The sequence below is a fragment of the Betta splendens genome, chromosome 14 (genome assembly GCF_900634795.4).
Source record: "Betta splendens chromosome 14, fBetSpl5.4, whole genome shotgun sequence".
Taxonomy (NCBI): domain Eukaryota; kingdom Metazoa; phylum Chordata; class Actinopteri; order Anabantiformes; family Osphronemidae; genus Betta; species Betta splendens.
This window is the reverse complement of record NC_040894.2, coordinates 2,745,839-2,761,450: the sequence shown is the minus strand read 5'-3', so window position 1 is coordinate 2,761,450 and position 15,612 is coordinate 2,745,839. Positions and strand designations below refer to the sequence as shown.

Sequence of the window (15,612 nt, the reverse complement as noted above, 5' to 3'; positions counted from 1 at the left end):
CATAAACACATGAAGGGAAACTTTTCAATCAGACACACAAAGCCAGTGCAACGCGCGTCTTTGATCATGGCGCTCCTTTGTGGGGTCTGGCCCACTAAACGCGCTCCCACATAAAAGGGGAGTCATTAACAACTGACCCATTGGAGTTCTGTGAAAGGAGCGGGGCCACATGTGTGCCTAATGGTTTCGGCATCTTTGATCTGCTCCTTTTCCCGAAAATGTAAGCACTTTTCAGGAGAGCAGCTGGCGCAGAAGCACCTTTCTTTCTTCCATTTCCTCTCCCCATCTGCCCGCGTCTGCCGCTCATTTTGGCTTTTGGATGGAAACAGCCTGGGTGCTTGTTTTCAGATAGGGCACAGGGCTGAGATAATGGAGAGATGTCACTGAGGAATGAATCCAGCGATGTCCCATTAGCCATTTCAGCCAAGTGGGACATCTGTGTTTTAGCCTGTATTAATATTTCCCTTTCATCGCTGCTCTTGGTTAAAGGCCTTCCATTAAAGGCAGACACGAGCGCCTGCTGACATGTATGTTTGACTCTTCCATAGGGGCCCAGTCAAACAGGAAACTGCAAAGAGGCTCGTCTTTTAGCATCTGTTTTAGCACGTTGTCGCCAGTGTCACAGGGCGGATAGGTTTGGAGCTTCCAGCTCACGCAGATGAGTCACCGAACTGAGGATTCCAGCCTTGAAGCGTGAGGTTCCCAGAGGACACAGGGTCTGGAATCTGTCAAGACTCCGATGTCCAAAAGCACAGCTTTGACTCAGGCGTGATGCAGGGACTCCACCTTAAAGACAAGAGGATTAAACTGAGGTTTAAACTGTACCAACAGATGTTTTTTATTATGAAGGCTGGTGTGCATTACATTCCCATTAAAGGTCACTTGTCCGAAAGCCTCCAAGGGTGAAACAGGATTTGATACGATTGCGTTAGATTCTGGGAGTTGTGACAGGGAGAGACACGGATAGATGGAAGACAGAGGCGTGATGTTAACAAGTTAGCATGTGGAGCTGGTGTTGGCGAGAAGGTCACGCACCTAATGCTGCTGTGGGGTCATTGTGCATGAGTCAGATCAGACAGACACGAACCAGCCACGTGTTGGATTTTCCCCCCCGAGCTGGTGGTCCGGCCGCTCCTGCACCGGTGGAGGGGGGGGGGGGGGGGGGGGGGGGGGGGGGGGGGGGGGGGGGGGGGGGGGGGGTAATAGGCCGTCACACACCCGAGGCGCTGGTTGCGTTCCTTCCTTTTTGTTCTTCCAGCAGCTCTACTTTCTAATTCCCAATATTTGCTCTTAGTTGAGCTCCTGAACACTCGAATCCTAAGCCAACAGTTTTCACAGGGGAAGAGAAACTCCCGTCTGAGGATGAGCTAAAGTTTTTATCCTCCTCCAAAAGGCAGAAATACCATTATTGATGCACATAAAGGTCAAGAGGATCTTATTGATTGTCGGAGAGGGACTGTGAAACTCAGAGCCCCCCACATTTAGTACCGGGTTATTTCCACCGCTCAGCGCAAGAAACTCTCAATGTGATGTGAGCTGTAAACGTGTCCGGGCTGCTCTGACTCCGGGCCCGTCCTGTACTGTATATTATAGAGTTGTGATACATCTTAATGGATGTTGGCTGAAAGGTAAGAGATTATTTCTTGCCATGTGATAATAAAAGGGAAGACGGATTGTGGAAGCACTTCTGCAGTGCTGCATAATATCTCATCCGGAGCTGAGAGCTTTAAAATGATATTAGGTCTACATCTGTACTCAAGCCGCCTCCGATGTTCTGCTGCTGATGTGGGCAGAACTGTAATTTGATGAGTGGTTTAGATCAGCGCATAAGTTGACTTCAGTGAGGCAAAATGATCCGAATAGGTTTTCATACAGTGCGTTAAATGCTGGGTGATGTTAAATACACGCATCAATAGATGGATGACAGAGTTCATCTTTAAATATAATGCATTTTATCCTTTAAATGACTCTATTGTCGCATACCCGCTTTCCCCTGTTAATCGCCGTCGTCTCTCTTTGCAATCAATTATCTTCCATGTTCGGTTGCACAGAAAGTGTAGAAGCGCGTGAACAGAACCAAACACCTTCCAACTGCGTGTGTGGGGGTAAAAACGGAAAAAAAGAAATGTGCTAAATTCAATTAAATGTGTGAAATTATAAAGACACTTTTATTTCTATTCTGAAAAGTGCCGTTTTTTGCAAATTGAAGAGGAAGCAGGTGGTGATGCAGGACAGTAGTCTAGTTCACCGGCCTGAAAAGACATCAAACAATGGCTCCATCTGAAGGTTCAGACACTTTGGATGTTCACCTCCTTCATGTCGCTCATATTCACACCCATCGTGCTGCTTTATAAACCTCTATGCTAACGCAGCATCCAGGAAAACAGCTGTTTGACAGAAGGAGCTAAAGCAAATATAATCTAGAACCATCCTCTGCTGCTGAGTATTGATTATACATCAGCCATGAAATGCCTCCAAAATGTCCTTAAAGGGGGTTTAACATGAAGAAGTAACCGACAATAGGAGCAGGGTTGTCATAGGAATAAACCACGTTCCTCCAATTAGCAGCATTAGCTTCACATAATGTTCCGACTCTGCTGTCACTAGAAAGTCAAACAGTAGAAAGGACTTAATTAAAGCTGCACAAGAACAATCTCAGTATCTCAGAGGAGGAGACTGATTGCGAGCACTCATCTAAATGTACCGTGCAGATGCTGAATTAATATCCACCCGGCAGAAGCGTGAATCCTGATAACTTCTCCATGAGCCGACAAAATCTTTACACCTATAACAGAATCTGATTGGATGTTCTGGACACTTGTGGGCAACAGAACCAAGTGGACATTGAATTACACACCTGCGGCGAGACGGGTCCGTTTCTGGGCCCGGGTGCGATATCCATCAACCGCGGGTGAGGGCTCGCTGCGCTAGCGGTTGCTAACTGCGCCTGTTTTGCAGGCGATATCCGAGGGTTTTATCGGGCTTTTCACCAGAAGCAGCTCCTGTGGGAGCAGCGAGACGGAGCCAGAGCAGGAGGAGTCAGCCGTCGGATCATTCAATGTATTCAAGCCTTAAATATACAAATCACACCTACAGTACGGCACATATCGCTGGCGTAAACATGTTATTAGTCCAGCGGTGAGCAGCCCGTTTTCTCCCGCCCACTCGTCATCTCTAATCCCACTTTGGAGCAGTTCACCACTGTGTCTTTTTCAGATGCAAGTGTTTAAGTGTCTGACCTGGAGCTCAGACAAACAAAGATCAGACCTCAGAGTTTACTTACTATTAGCATCTACAGGCTACAGGTGATTCGCTCTACAATACTGTTCTGGTTGTCAACAGATTCTGCAAAAAGAGCTGCACACACGACACACAAATATAGAAAATGCTGCAAGCCTGTGCAGCAAAAGGTGTCGGTGGGAGGGAGGGTGACATGTGAATCAAGCCCTGCCCTCAAGTCAGACACATAATGGTGCTGGTGAGGAAGGAAGGGCCTGTGGAGCAGAGATGTGGATTTGTTTAAAGTGCAGGTATTTACTGTCAAATGAAAACAACGTGAGGCTGTGCAAACACGCGCAAAATGCTGCATGCGACAGGCGGCAGCGGATCAAAGCGCAGGCAGATGGCTGGAAGGCAGGTGCAGACAGAGGGACGGCTGAAGGCTGGAACAACGGGCGCAGCAGGTCCTGGGCAGGTGGAAAGAAACACAGCTGAATTATTCTGTTTAGAAGAATGAGGGACGGACGGCAGAGGAGCGAGAGGTGCTGCTGCTGAAGCTGCTGCTGAAGCTGCTGCTGAAGCTGCTGCTGAAGCTGCTGCTGCTGCTGAAGCTGCTGCTGAAGCTGCTGCTGAAGCTGCTGCTGCTGCTGCTGAAGCTGCTGCTGAAGCTGCTGCTGAAGCTGCTGCTGAAGCTGCTGCTGCTGCTGAAGCTGCTGCTGAAGCTGCTGCTGAAGCTGCTGCTGAAGCTGCTGCTGCTGCTGAAGCTGCTGCTGAAGCTGCTGCTGAAGCTGCTGCTGAAGCTGCTGCTGAAGCTGCTGCTGCTGCTGAAGCTGCTGCTGAAGCTGCTGCTGAAGCTGAAGCTGCTGCTGCTGAAGCTGCTGCTGCTGCTGAAGCTGCTGCTGAAGCTGCTGCTGAAGCTGCTGCTGAAGCTGAAGCTGCTGCTGCTGAAGCTGCTGCTGAAGCTTCCGAAGCTGACGCTGCTGCTGAAGCTGCTGCTGCTGAAGCTGCTGCTGAAGCTGCTGCTGAAGCTGCTGCTGCTGCTGAAGCTGCTGAAGCTGAAGCTGCTGCTGAAGCTGCTGCTGAAGCTGAAGCTGAAGCTGCTGCTGCTGAAGCTGCTGCTGCTGCTGAAGCTGCTGCTGCTGAAGCTACTGCTGCAGTGACAGGTCGACCACAGGCCTGTTGAGCATGCACAGACTTGACAGCAACTGGTGACTCAGGCTTCACACTGTAATGATTTCTGCAGGTTTTCAAATCAAATCTTCTTTAATTCTCCTTATCATTTCCAAAATGGAGTCACGCATCTCACGCACTCACTCAAGGCGCTGCTCGGGTCGTTATTGCTGCCACAGACATTGCTATTATACCATTAGTAACACGGCGCTGAACGTTGCGGGGAGGAGGCGTGTAATCAATCCCCCAGGTCAAACCAGCCGACCACTTCTCCCTTTGAATCTGAACCTGTGACAGTGAATGATGGGCTGGTGCTCGGCCCGTTTCCTGTAGCTGCAGGTCCGACTGTTAAAGCGCATCTTGTTTTGCGGCGCGGGGGAAGTGACAGCGGCGCCACTTGTTCATCGCGGGGCAATAATTTGCACACCTGTATTATGTCAGGCTTCTCCCGCATTCGCTCGCCCGCGGCCTCTCTCTCTCTCCTCGTGCGCTCCCCGTCTGGTGGGTAATAACACAGGGCTGGAGACCTGCCGCAGGGGGGATTAGGCAGAGTTACAAATTGAAGTGGGTTAATCGGGCGTCCGACTCAGTTCAGCGCTCTGTTTGTTTGGGTGTTCAGAGCAATGCTTCAGCTGCTGGTGTGAAAACAAAGCTGAACCTGCAGGTCTTGACCTTCGCCCACACATGCAGCAGAAGAAGAGTTGAGACCAGCACTCCGCCCTGTGGCGGCTCAGCGTCGTGTGCAGCCTATTCTTAGACTGTTAATCAAGGTAACATGTTCAGACTGACACACTCAGCGTGGGGTCCCATAAAGTGTGACTAGAGTGTGATTACTCCATTTCAGCTCATCCACCTGCAGCAGAGGTGAGGCCTGTGTGTGTGTTGGTGCTCTTCTTTAGCCTTCGCCCGCTGTTTGTTGTCAGCAAACGCAGGTTCTGAGTGTGTTTTTCTGGCCCGAACGTCAGCCTAATGGTGTGAGAAGAAAAACACACTCAGAAGGAAGGAGCACTTGTTTCATGATGTACCTCATTGCATAAGACCTGATAAGACTTCATGCTTTCTTTGTGTGTAACAAGTTATGTAACATACTATAACTGGGACAAAGGGAAGCGGCCAGGAAAAACAACAACTCGTGAAAGTAAATCACCACCGTTGTAGATGTGTGTGTCAGTGGTGGGAAAACAACTTGTGTCTATAACTGTGGAGACAGTTTCGCTTCTTTCGGCCGTGTGAGGATGTGCAGAGTCGACCTGTGGCTCAGAGTTCATCAGTTTTCAACTGACAGTCGGCTTCATTTTAGATTAAATGAACTCATAATTTCCCTTTTAAGACTCAGAGTGTCTGCAATTATCACTGAATGAAAACCCACCAGAACGAGTCAATTAAGGCCAAAACCATTAATGTTCTGAGTTTTACAAATCGACTGAGACACTTTTTGTGTTTACTTTTGTACCAATATGAAAAGGAATGGTTCCTTTCCACTGACGCCTGTGTTTCCTGAGGGGATGTGTTTCTTCACCTCTAAATCAATAACGCCTCCCAGATTTGCCCCGGCAGCTGCTGCATAAGTCGGCAGAGATTTGGAGGCTTCGTGGCAGCGAGGCACTCATTCATGTATTAAGTGTGAAAACGATATGCACATTTTTTTATACTCCCGTTTCATTATTTATTTATAAGCCAAGCGTATTAGGAAAATCCACACAGGTGAGGATTTTAGAGCAGAGCAGATTTCCTCGGATGGTTCTGCTGATGCTTCTTGTCATCATAGCCTGATAATTGGTGTGTGGGCCACCGCTGGAGGCTCAGGACAGCTTTACATACAGCCAATAAAGATAATGGCCGAACAACAACTTTTACCAGTGGCTGAACCTGACAGAGGGCTGATGAGATGGAGTTGACAGGGAAAACGCTCTTCTTCGTGTTTGTCGTCGGTTTAACGACCTCCGGTAGATTTCGTGGGACAGCACATTAGCAAGAGGAGGGTTTTCTGCTTCAGGTTGGTCTGAGATGCCTTTGTTCTCTGCTGAGATCCCAAGAAGCTGAACAACAATTGCAGTGATTTATTGCTGAATATCAGGAACAGAGCTTCTCAGTAAATGACTGAAACTTTTAACTGTTTAAAAAAAGATCAAGTAATGTTTTGAAGCATTAACGTCTCACACTCGCTGCTCATTTGTGTGTTATTGATTGTATTGTCAACATTTAAAATATTATGGACATACTGTATCACTTTGTTTGTCAATATCAGTTAAAATTAGACACAAGTCTATAATCGTGATGGTTTCTCAGTTATAGTGAGAGGGGAACAAGTCCCTGGAAAAACAAATAACACTGAGGATTAAAGCTGAGCACAATGTTTGTGCATGTTTGTGTGAGCTGCAGAGCCCCGTGCATTAAAGCTCCTTAATGCTCAAATCAAGTTATTATTGCTCGCTGTCGCATGTAAGAATCCACATTCATCAGGCTATTAAATATATTAAGTTTTAAGGTAAAATACGATGGGAGAGGCATCGTGGTGAAAATAGGGCAAACATCTAAAAATATCGCTGTCATCAAACAAATAAAAGCACAGGTTGTATGAAAATAAACACGGCCTGTGCACGCACGCAGCTCAGTTACCGGGAAACCGCTGCATGAGACAACTGGAAGGGAAATTAATTTCATTTGAAACGCTTTGTGAATGTCACATCTGACTCAGCTGCAGAAGACGAACCCGTTGAGATGGGATGAAAGCAAAAATAGCTGTTTCACATCGAACCCGGACCAGACGAGCGTTTAAAGGTCCGTCTGATGAGGAACCCCTGATTTTGCCTTTTTACAGTATGTGGTCACGTGGCCACGACATGAGGACACACACACACACACACACACACACACACACACACACACACACACACACACACACACACACACACACACACACACCTTTCTAAAGCCCCTGCATCTCCTGTAGGTCAGTCCTACAGTGAGGCTATATTGCTTCCTCGAGGGTGTCCTTGCACAAGGAGAGTGTGTGTTCACGCCTTCAAATCTGGCCACACGCACAAAACAACCTCCAAAAGCAAAAAGGAACAGACACCGAGGCGTGAACCCGATCGCTGGTTCAGATACATGTTGATTGTTTTCTGTGCTCACTCAGACATCGATCCGCAGGCGTCTACACCGTATATTACATTATGTTGTCTATGGCGATGTGTAGATGCGCTGTGTTCTATACTCTGACTAGCAATGAGCCTCTTTCCAGTTCCCCAAGCTCAATTATGCATGAGGCACACGGCTCCTGCAGCGGATCAGACCATCGGCGTGTGCGATAGTCTAAAGATACAGTAGCACATCTAGCACGTTAGCAGCTAAGAAACAATAAAGCCACAGCATCAACTGTACGGTGTGTGTGTGTGTGTGTGTGTGTGTGTGTGTGTGTGTGTGTGTGTGTGTGTGTGTGTGTGTGTGTGTGTGTGTGTGTGTGTCTTCCACTGGCACTAAGTGGGACAAATGACGTGCACGCAGCCGTTTCATTTCATTCTGTTGTGTATTTGGCCGGCTAACCTTCCATCTCGTGTGAATGACAGCTGAGATTGAAACCTCCATCAGCTTTTCCCTCGTCTTCCAGTGGGATTCAAAAGGACCCTAATAATCTGCGTCCTCCCTACCCTTCCCTGTCGTCCTCCCCCCGCTCCCCCGACCGTCTCCGAATTGCCACTCCACTTTACTCCTCTCCAAGGGAACAAAGAGCCCACAGATGCTCCAATCGACTCTAATAAATTGTATGTAGTCAGTTAAGCTGCACGGCTGCCAACTGGCAAAGCTGTGAACTTCTACTTTGGGGTCAGCATTGAGTTAAAAAATAAAAGAGGGGGGAGTTGGTCCTAAATTTGATTCACCTTCAGCAGAAAGCTCCCATGAAAGCTTTGTCCAGGCCAGAGTCAATGTTGAATGAGTAGAGAAGGAAACGGGGATATACAGAGAGACAGACAGACAGAGAGAGAGAGAGAGAGAGAGGAGCTCTGAGATGGAAAGTGAGCGAGTACAAGCAAACAAGCATAAGTTGGGGCTTTATTGTGCTCCATCATCTATTTTCCACAAGAGGGAAAGAAAAAAAGTCTGAGTCTAGGAGTTTAGCAGTGAAACCCTCAATGTCGGGAGCTGAACCACAGGCAAACGCTCACTAGCGCGTTGTCTTCACACATGCTAGCAGCCGTCTCCTTGTAATGGCTGGTTGTGTTTGAATGAGCTGGAGCCTTCGTTGTGCAGCAACGCCCTGCTGTTGACGCCCAGCGGCAGCTTCTGTGGAGCCTCCTGCTGCAGATTCACTGCACACTGCGCACACGCTGCTCCAGATACGGAGCGCGATGCTAAGGACTCTATAAACAGATCCCCAGAGACCGGGGAATATATGTCACTCAGCTCTGTGGGGATCGCTAGCTTTATTATTAGGCCTCTTTGGAAATGCTGCGGCCGTGCAGGAGGTGGAAGCCACTGAAGGAACGGGAGGTTGTGGATGATGGAGTGGAGTGTGGACACACGGGTGGAGGGGGGAGGGATGGCTTTTCCTCCCCCATGAAGGATTTTCACCAGGAGCAGCATCCTGGCACAGTTACGGGGAATCAGAGGCTGTTTTAGGATTCAGCGCCGCTCGTCAAGGTCACTGCTCTATAGAAGTCATTTAAAGCAGCGCATCTCGCTCTCCCTCAAAAAGCAACAAACACGCAGCAGCCCGGACAGGTATTCGTTACCTTCGCTTCCTGTCCAGGTGCCAAACAGGCGGTTTGTGGAAATAAATAGGCTCAGTTGTGTGTCAGCGAGCTGTGAGGAAGACATATTCAAATCCGAAGCTTGAACAGGCCCCTCAGAAGCCATCTCACACCTCAGAGGCGGATTCAACACCTGTCTCCGTCTCCAGACAGCTCCCTCCGCTGTGTCTGTTTAGTGGTAATGATCTGAGCCATTCACACTCTCCTCCAGTGTTTCCACATCCTTTCCTTTTTTTCTCCACCCAATGTGTGCAAATAGGCGCAACAGTTCCTCCGAGATGGAGACGGAGACGCGAGGCGAGAGCGCAGGGGAGCGGGGACGCTGCCGGGATAAGTAGATGGAAGGCGATTTGTGCGGGGGGAAGTGGGTAAATTAGAGATGAAACAGACAAACAATAACATGAAAGACGGAGAAAAGGGGGCACGACGGGAGAGATGAAGAGGGGGATGAAAGCGCGAAGCAGAGGGAGGTCAGCGGCGGCGCTGGAATCAGAGGCTGGAAGTGAAAAGCTGTGAGAATAAAAGCAATTTGCATCACTGCTCCGCTGAGATTGGCGATGCCTTTCATTTACCCCTCTCTAAAACCCTCCCACACACCAAACCCCCACCGCTCCCAGCAAACTCACCTCACCCGTCCGCCGCCCCCCGATGGAGATCTGGCTTCAGGGGGAGAGGGAGGAAAAAGACACAGAAGCGGTGCTCGCTACTGAGTCGTTCCAATCTCCATCTTTCTTCTCCCCACAGACGCCTGCCTCTATTTTCTATCCAGACTCACTTTCCTGTAATTCATGCGGCATCGGTCCTTCATCTTTTCTCACTTCTCTTAACACAGACCTCATAGGTCTTGTTTATGTCATGTCTGTTTGTGGAGACGTTCCAGTAGCACCATTAGCCTTCGCGCATGGTTCTGTTTAGGTGAAGTAAACAGCTGTAACAATGTCAAAATGAAATGACTTTTCCTGTCGTACAGTAAAGTGGAACACAGTCCGACTTTGGATTACATTAATCTCTTTTATACCTGGAGCCAGTCATAGGTGGAGGCTTCATGTTTCAGCTTGTGAGCATCTTTGTCCCAAAACATGTGAATTGTATGGATTGATTCGGTTTTGGTGCTCGAAGGTCACCACAAGGTGATCGTGTGTCTCTGGAACATCTGGAGTTCATGTCCACAGCTGGACTGGAGTCTAGTCTATACAGTATGAGTCTATATGCATGTCAGCTGCAACCTGATTGGTTGTTGACGCCGCCCCGTGTTAAAGGGTGTTTTTTCTACTATTCAAGGGAACATGAACCTCTTTATGTTAGTGGCTGATCTTTCTTACAGTCTGTAGTTGGACCAAGTTCGGTGGAGGAGCCATGTGGTGCGGGGGTGTGGATGAGATGTGCAGGGTTAGAGGACAGGCAGCTCGGAGGATGAGTGGGGTTGACGAGGTCAGAGCGGGCAGCTGGAGCGTCTTGCTTTTCTTTTTTTGATCTGCATGAATTGTTTTGAACGTGGCTGATCTGTTCATGAAGAAGCCGGATCACAGTCGGATTCAAACCAGGTTCATTTAAAAAAGAAATCCACGGAATAGATTATATTAAACTATGTTAAAGGGTGAAATGCACTACAAGTCATACATTCATGTCTGTGCATGTAAACAACATTTCATGGGGCTGAAATCAAGTCACAGCAGGCTCAGTCTGTAACATCCACTGGATGAAATGTCAACATGAGATTTAATACAATTCACCTGAAGGACTGAGCGTCAGCGGAGGATTGAGGAGCATTTCCTCTGTCTGATCCACCTGCCACACGCTGACTGACTGAACCGGACAACCTTTCAGTAAGGAAACACAACTGGACCCAGCTCCAGAGATGGATGTCTTCTCTGCTCACTGTTAAAGTCAAAAACTAATTGTGTTCCTATGTCTTTAAATGTATGACTGGTTATTAGGCCCCACTGAGACACAGCAATAACTGGGGGTCTTCTCTGTGTAGATTGGAGCTGAGGTCAGGTGAGCCGAGTCAGCGTTCATAGTGAAATAACACAGTTCCCTCTTTAGAAGTAGGACACGTGACGAGATCCTGTGTCTGCAGCAGCATCACACACGTTACTGTGGAGACACTCGTCCTGTTAACTGACCAGCTGATAGGGGACTTAACGAGCCAGCACTTAACGAGTTCTAAAGCCAACGATCTGAACGAGGAAACCAATTATGGCGGCGTTGCGCTGTTAAACGGCACCTTTGCTAACAGACATAGCAGATTCTCGCACAGCGCCGTAGCGTCCGCGGTGATGCTACAACCGTCACGCTCGGCTGGTTCTGTAGCACCGACAACCCCCCCCCCCCCCACCACCCACCAAACAACAACCAACCCCCCCAAAAAAACAACACCCCCCACACCACCACCCAACACACACCCCCCCCCCCCCCCCCACCCCACACCCCCCCCCCCCCCCCCCCCCACCCCCCCCCCCCCCCCCCCCCCCCCCCCCCCCCCCCCCCCCCCCCCTCCCCTCCTCTCCCATACAGCTTATGTACAGGTGCTCATTATCACTGTTGTTGGCGGTGATTTACAAGCTGCTCCTCCGCCCACAGAGGGTCACGCTATAGATGCCTTTGAGGAGCGCTAAACAAGCACAGTGGCACCTTCCCAGGACCCGGCCCACAAAGCGGAGCCCGAGCTCGTCAAGCAGACAGGGCTGCAGTAATGGGCTCTGAGGGATGACAACGGCAACATTCATTCACTTTAATAGCTATTCCCCACCTTACAAAGCAGCCTCTTTACTCCTAGCGCTGCCACGCTTTCATTGGTACTGGCCCGGTGTGGTACCACTAAAGGTCGCGACCTTGTCCGTGTAACGCACAAAACACCCTGACACTGAAGGAGGAGGAGAGCAACAGGGAAAGTTTGACAGAGCGACTGATGAAAGGGACAAATTTTGGGAGGACGGCGCTGCAGCGAGCTGCACGTGCCGCGCGGCGCGTTCGGCCACAGCCACAGCGAGCTGTTACATAAAGGCCGGCCGGGGAGGCAAGTGTGGAGACGGCACCACGTGCAGCCAAGAACCCACTGGTGCAAGTGTAATGTCACCCAGACACTGAGGCCACGGCTCTCACACAGCACACAGCGACGCCCGGCCGCGTTCTTCCACAGAGTCCTTCCCTTTTATTCCAAGGATTCCAGTGGTGTGTAAGAAACCCTTTTAACAACCGCCATCCCATAATACCACCCGCTTCCCACGTCCAACTATAGCGTTGGAACGCCACTTTGCTATTTCTGTCTCTGAAAAGCCCGGCTTCCAATCTGCGGCTTGTCAGCACCTGGAGCCAAAGAAGGTACAAACAACAACATGACAAAACCTATTTCAGTCAAACAAGGACTTGAGCGGGGAAATCCGCTGCCGTTCCCCTGCTTCCATCCAGTCAATATCCGAACCCCCGGCTCCCAAGGTGCTGCGGGATGTCAAATCTGTAGCCGACGGGCATGTTCAAAAATGCATGTTCAGCCTCTTCGCCAGGAAGTGGATGTGCCAGTCAGGAGAAAAAGTTCCCTCCGACAGCAAGTTTATTTAACTTGGTGTTTCATGGATGATTGCTGGGCGTCTCACTTCAGTGAAGCCACCAGCCTCCGACTGCTGCCTTCACTGTTTCATCGTGTCCCAGATTCATCATCGGGGAATTTTACTGCTAATGATTCCCAGAAACGTTCATCTTCTTAATAAAATATAAGGCCATTGTATGTTTGCAGGGTGTAAGTGTGTCTTATGGCATGAAATATGGATCAGATTCTTGGAGTGTATTTGTAGCTCCACAGCACAACTAGTGGTCAAAAAGTCCGCAGGGAACCGAAAAGTGTCCGAATGAAATAAAAACATACAAACATGTGCATCTTCATGTGAACAAGGATTTATGGGCATGAGCGCTCTGCCACATACAGCTCCTCGCTTCCTGTGCTGTCGTGATGTGAGGTGATGGTGGACCGTTCCCAAAAAAATATGGACCGTCAGAGTGAATGGAGCATGCGAGGCACGTGGTGAATTCCTGAGGTGGAGCAGATCCTGAGGTGGAGCAGTTCCTGCGGTGGAGCAGATCCTGAGGTGGAGCAGATGCTGAGGTGGAGCAGATTCTGAGGTGGAGCAGATGCTGAGGTGGAGCAGATGCTGAGGTGGAGCAGATTCTGAGGTGGAACAGATCCTGAGGTGGAGCAGATCCTGAGGTGAAGCAGAGCTTAAGGTGGAGCAGTTCCTGAGGTGGAGCAGATGCTGAGGTGGAGCAGATCCTGGGGTGGAGCAGATGCTGAGGTGGCAGAGATTAGGTGGAGCAGATCCTGAGGTGGAGCAGATTCTGAGGTGGAGCAGATGCTGAGGTGGAGCAGATGCTGAGGTGGAGCAGATGCTGAGGTGAAGCAGAGCTTAAGGTGGAGCAGATCCTGAGGTGGAGCAGATCCTGGGGTGGAGCAGATCCTGAGGTGGAGCAGATCCTGAGGTGGAGCAGATGCTGAGGTGGAGCAGATTCTGAGGTGGAGCAGATCCTGAGGTGGAGCAGATCCTGAGGTGGAGCAGAGCTTAAGGTGGAGCAGGCTGAGGAGGTTGCTGTCATGAGGACATCGTCGCCCCCTCCCTCTCTCAGACCCACTGGGTCCTGGGACCCGCTGCAGCCCGGTGTCGTATTAACAGGCCCCACACACCGAACCCTGACCGTCTGCTGCTCCTCACACATACACGCTCCCTCACACTGTCTGTCTTAAACCTCACGTTTCCAGCAACAGAAGGAATTCCCCACTGCTTTGTACTGAGAGCTTTTCTGGCCTGTAGTGCCGTGCTTCCATTTGCTTTTAAGTGAACTTCATCCAATATTGAAGCCCAGTCTGGTGGAGTCTGAGAGCATGTAGGAACAGGGAAGTCAAACGGAGCAGCTGTGTAAAATGGGCTCTTTTCGGAGACTCTCTTCCTCCCTCTCTTGGTCACGCGTCGCCTGTCTCTCTACCTCTTTTGCAGGACTACACTCTGACCATGTACTTCCAGCAGGCCTGGAGAGACAAGCGTCTGTCCTACTCGGAGATTCCCCTCAACCTGACCCTGGACAACAGAGTGGCCGACCAGCTCTGGGTCCCTGACACCTACTTCCTGAACGACAAGAAGTCCTTCGTCCACGGAGTCACGGTGAAAAACAGAATGATCCGACTGCACCCGGACGGCACCGTCCTGTACGGCCTGAGGTAATCACACAAAGTTCCACGACTTTTACACAACAATCACACACTAGACTCAGCAATCAGCTCGTTAGAGCTCAATGGAGGAAATGCAACATGCTCCTGAGCAAAATTTATGACGATGACGTTGACCTATGTCCTCATGTACAGATGTTCACATCCTGCAACTCTCAGTCAATGCTCTGAGCATAAATCACCAACAGAATCACTGTAAACCCTCATTCATATGAACTCAATATGAGTCTTTTTCCACTGTGTCACTTCTTGATGAACTTTGACCCCAGAGAGTCTTTTTACTCAAGGAACAACAGGTCTGAGCTCCTTGAAGCCAGGAAGAGTCAGATTTCTGTAGAGACGCCTCTTTAGTTAAATCCAGTTCCGTGTTTCCACAATCGGAGACATTGGAATATCTGTCATAATCGTAGGAGCTGTCCCTCTTGTTTTCCACCTCTCCGGAATAATATGATGACAGTGCACTTCTCATATATACCTCATCAGTTCATTTTGCAAATAGGCCTCTGATGCCCAAACTCTATAAAAAGTTATTGAAAACCATAATACCTTAATGGCTACCATGGCGGCACATTGGCACCGCGGTGGGAGTGGAATTAAATATAGCAATGAAGGAGAGAGATGTGCTGGGGAGGAGATTAGAAAGAACCCTTGCCAATATTGCTCTCTTTGGTCTTCATCAGTGTTGTCTGTCTTCATTATTCACCCACAGCACGGGCAGAGTGAGCAGCACGCTGTAATTTGTTCAGGTTTCTTACACAAGGTTACATTATGTCTCCATTACTGCCTTCATGTCCAGCAGTAAAACGCCTCAGCCAAAGGAGGGAGACGTTGGTGGATGTGGTGGGTGTTGGAGGTGAAACAGGAGTCAAGGGTCAGTGACGATGGAGAAAAACAATCTAATTGCTAACAGAAGCATTAGCAGAAGCAGAATACAATAAATGCAGCAGAAGACCAGTCATGAGTACTCACACGTCTCATTAAGAAGATATAGAACAGACAATCTAGACAATCTCACTAAAAATAAAAGGTACATTAATCCATTAAATATCAATATTAATTAAAGAAAGAAGGACTTTCACCAATTTAGATAAATCTGTTCCAAATATGTTTATTAATGTATTTATTTGTTTCTAGTCTTACTGTCGTATCAATCGGTCATTGACAGACCAGTTTTTATTGGATGATCAGAGGAATATTACAGACACTTACCTGGATTAAAACGTGGAACATTAAAATGTCATAGAACAAAACAACTGG

General features: G+C 49.0%; 1 protein-coding gene across 3 annotated transcripts in view; it reads left to right on the top strand.

Annotated features, from left to right (window-relative positions):
- LOC114869390 (gamma-aminobutyric acid receptor subunit beta-2) overlaps positions 1-15,612 on the top strand; it is a 35,047-nt gene that overhangs the window by 2,592 nt on the left and 16,843 nt on the right. For all 3 annotated transcript variants that reach the window (XM_029173605.3, XM_029173602.3, XM_029173601.3), the window contains one exon: positions 14,126-14,346. In XM_029173605.3, the coding sequence (XP_029029438.1) occupies positions 14,141-14,346 (206 nt within the window). In that variant the 5' untranslated portion in view covers positions 14,126-14,140. The remainder of the gene's footprint in view (positions 1-14,125; positions 14,347-15,612) is intronic.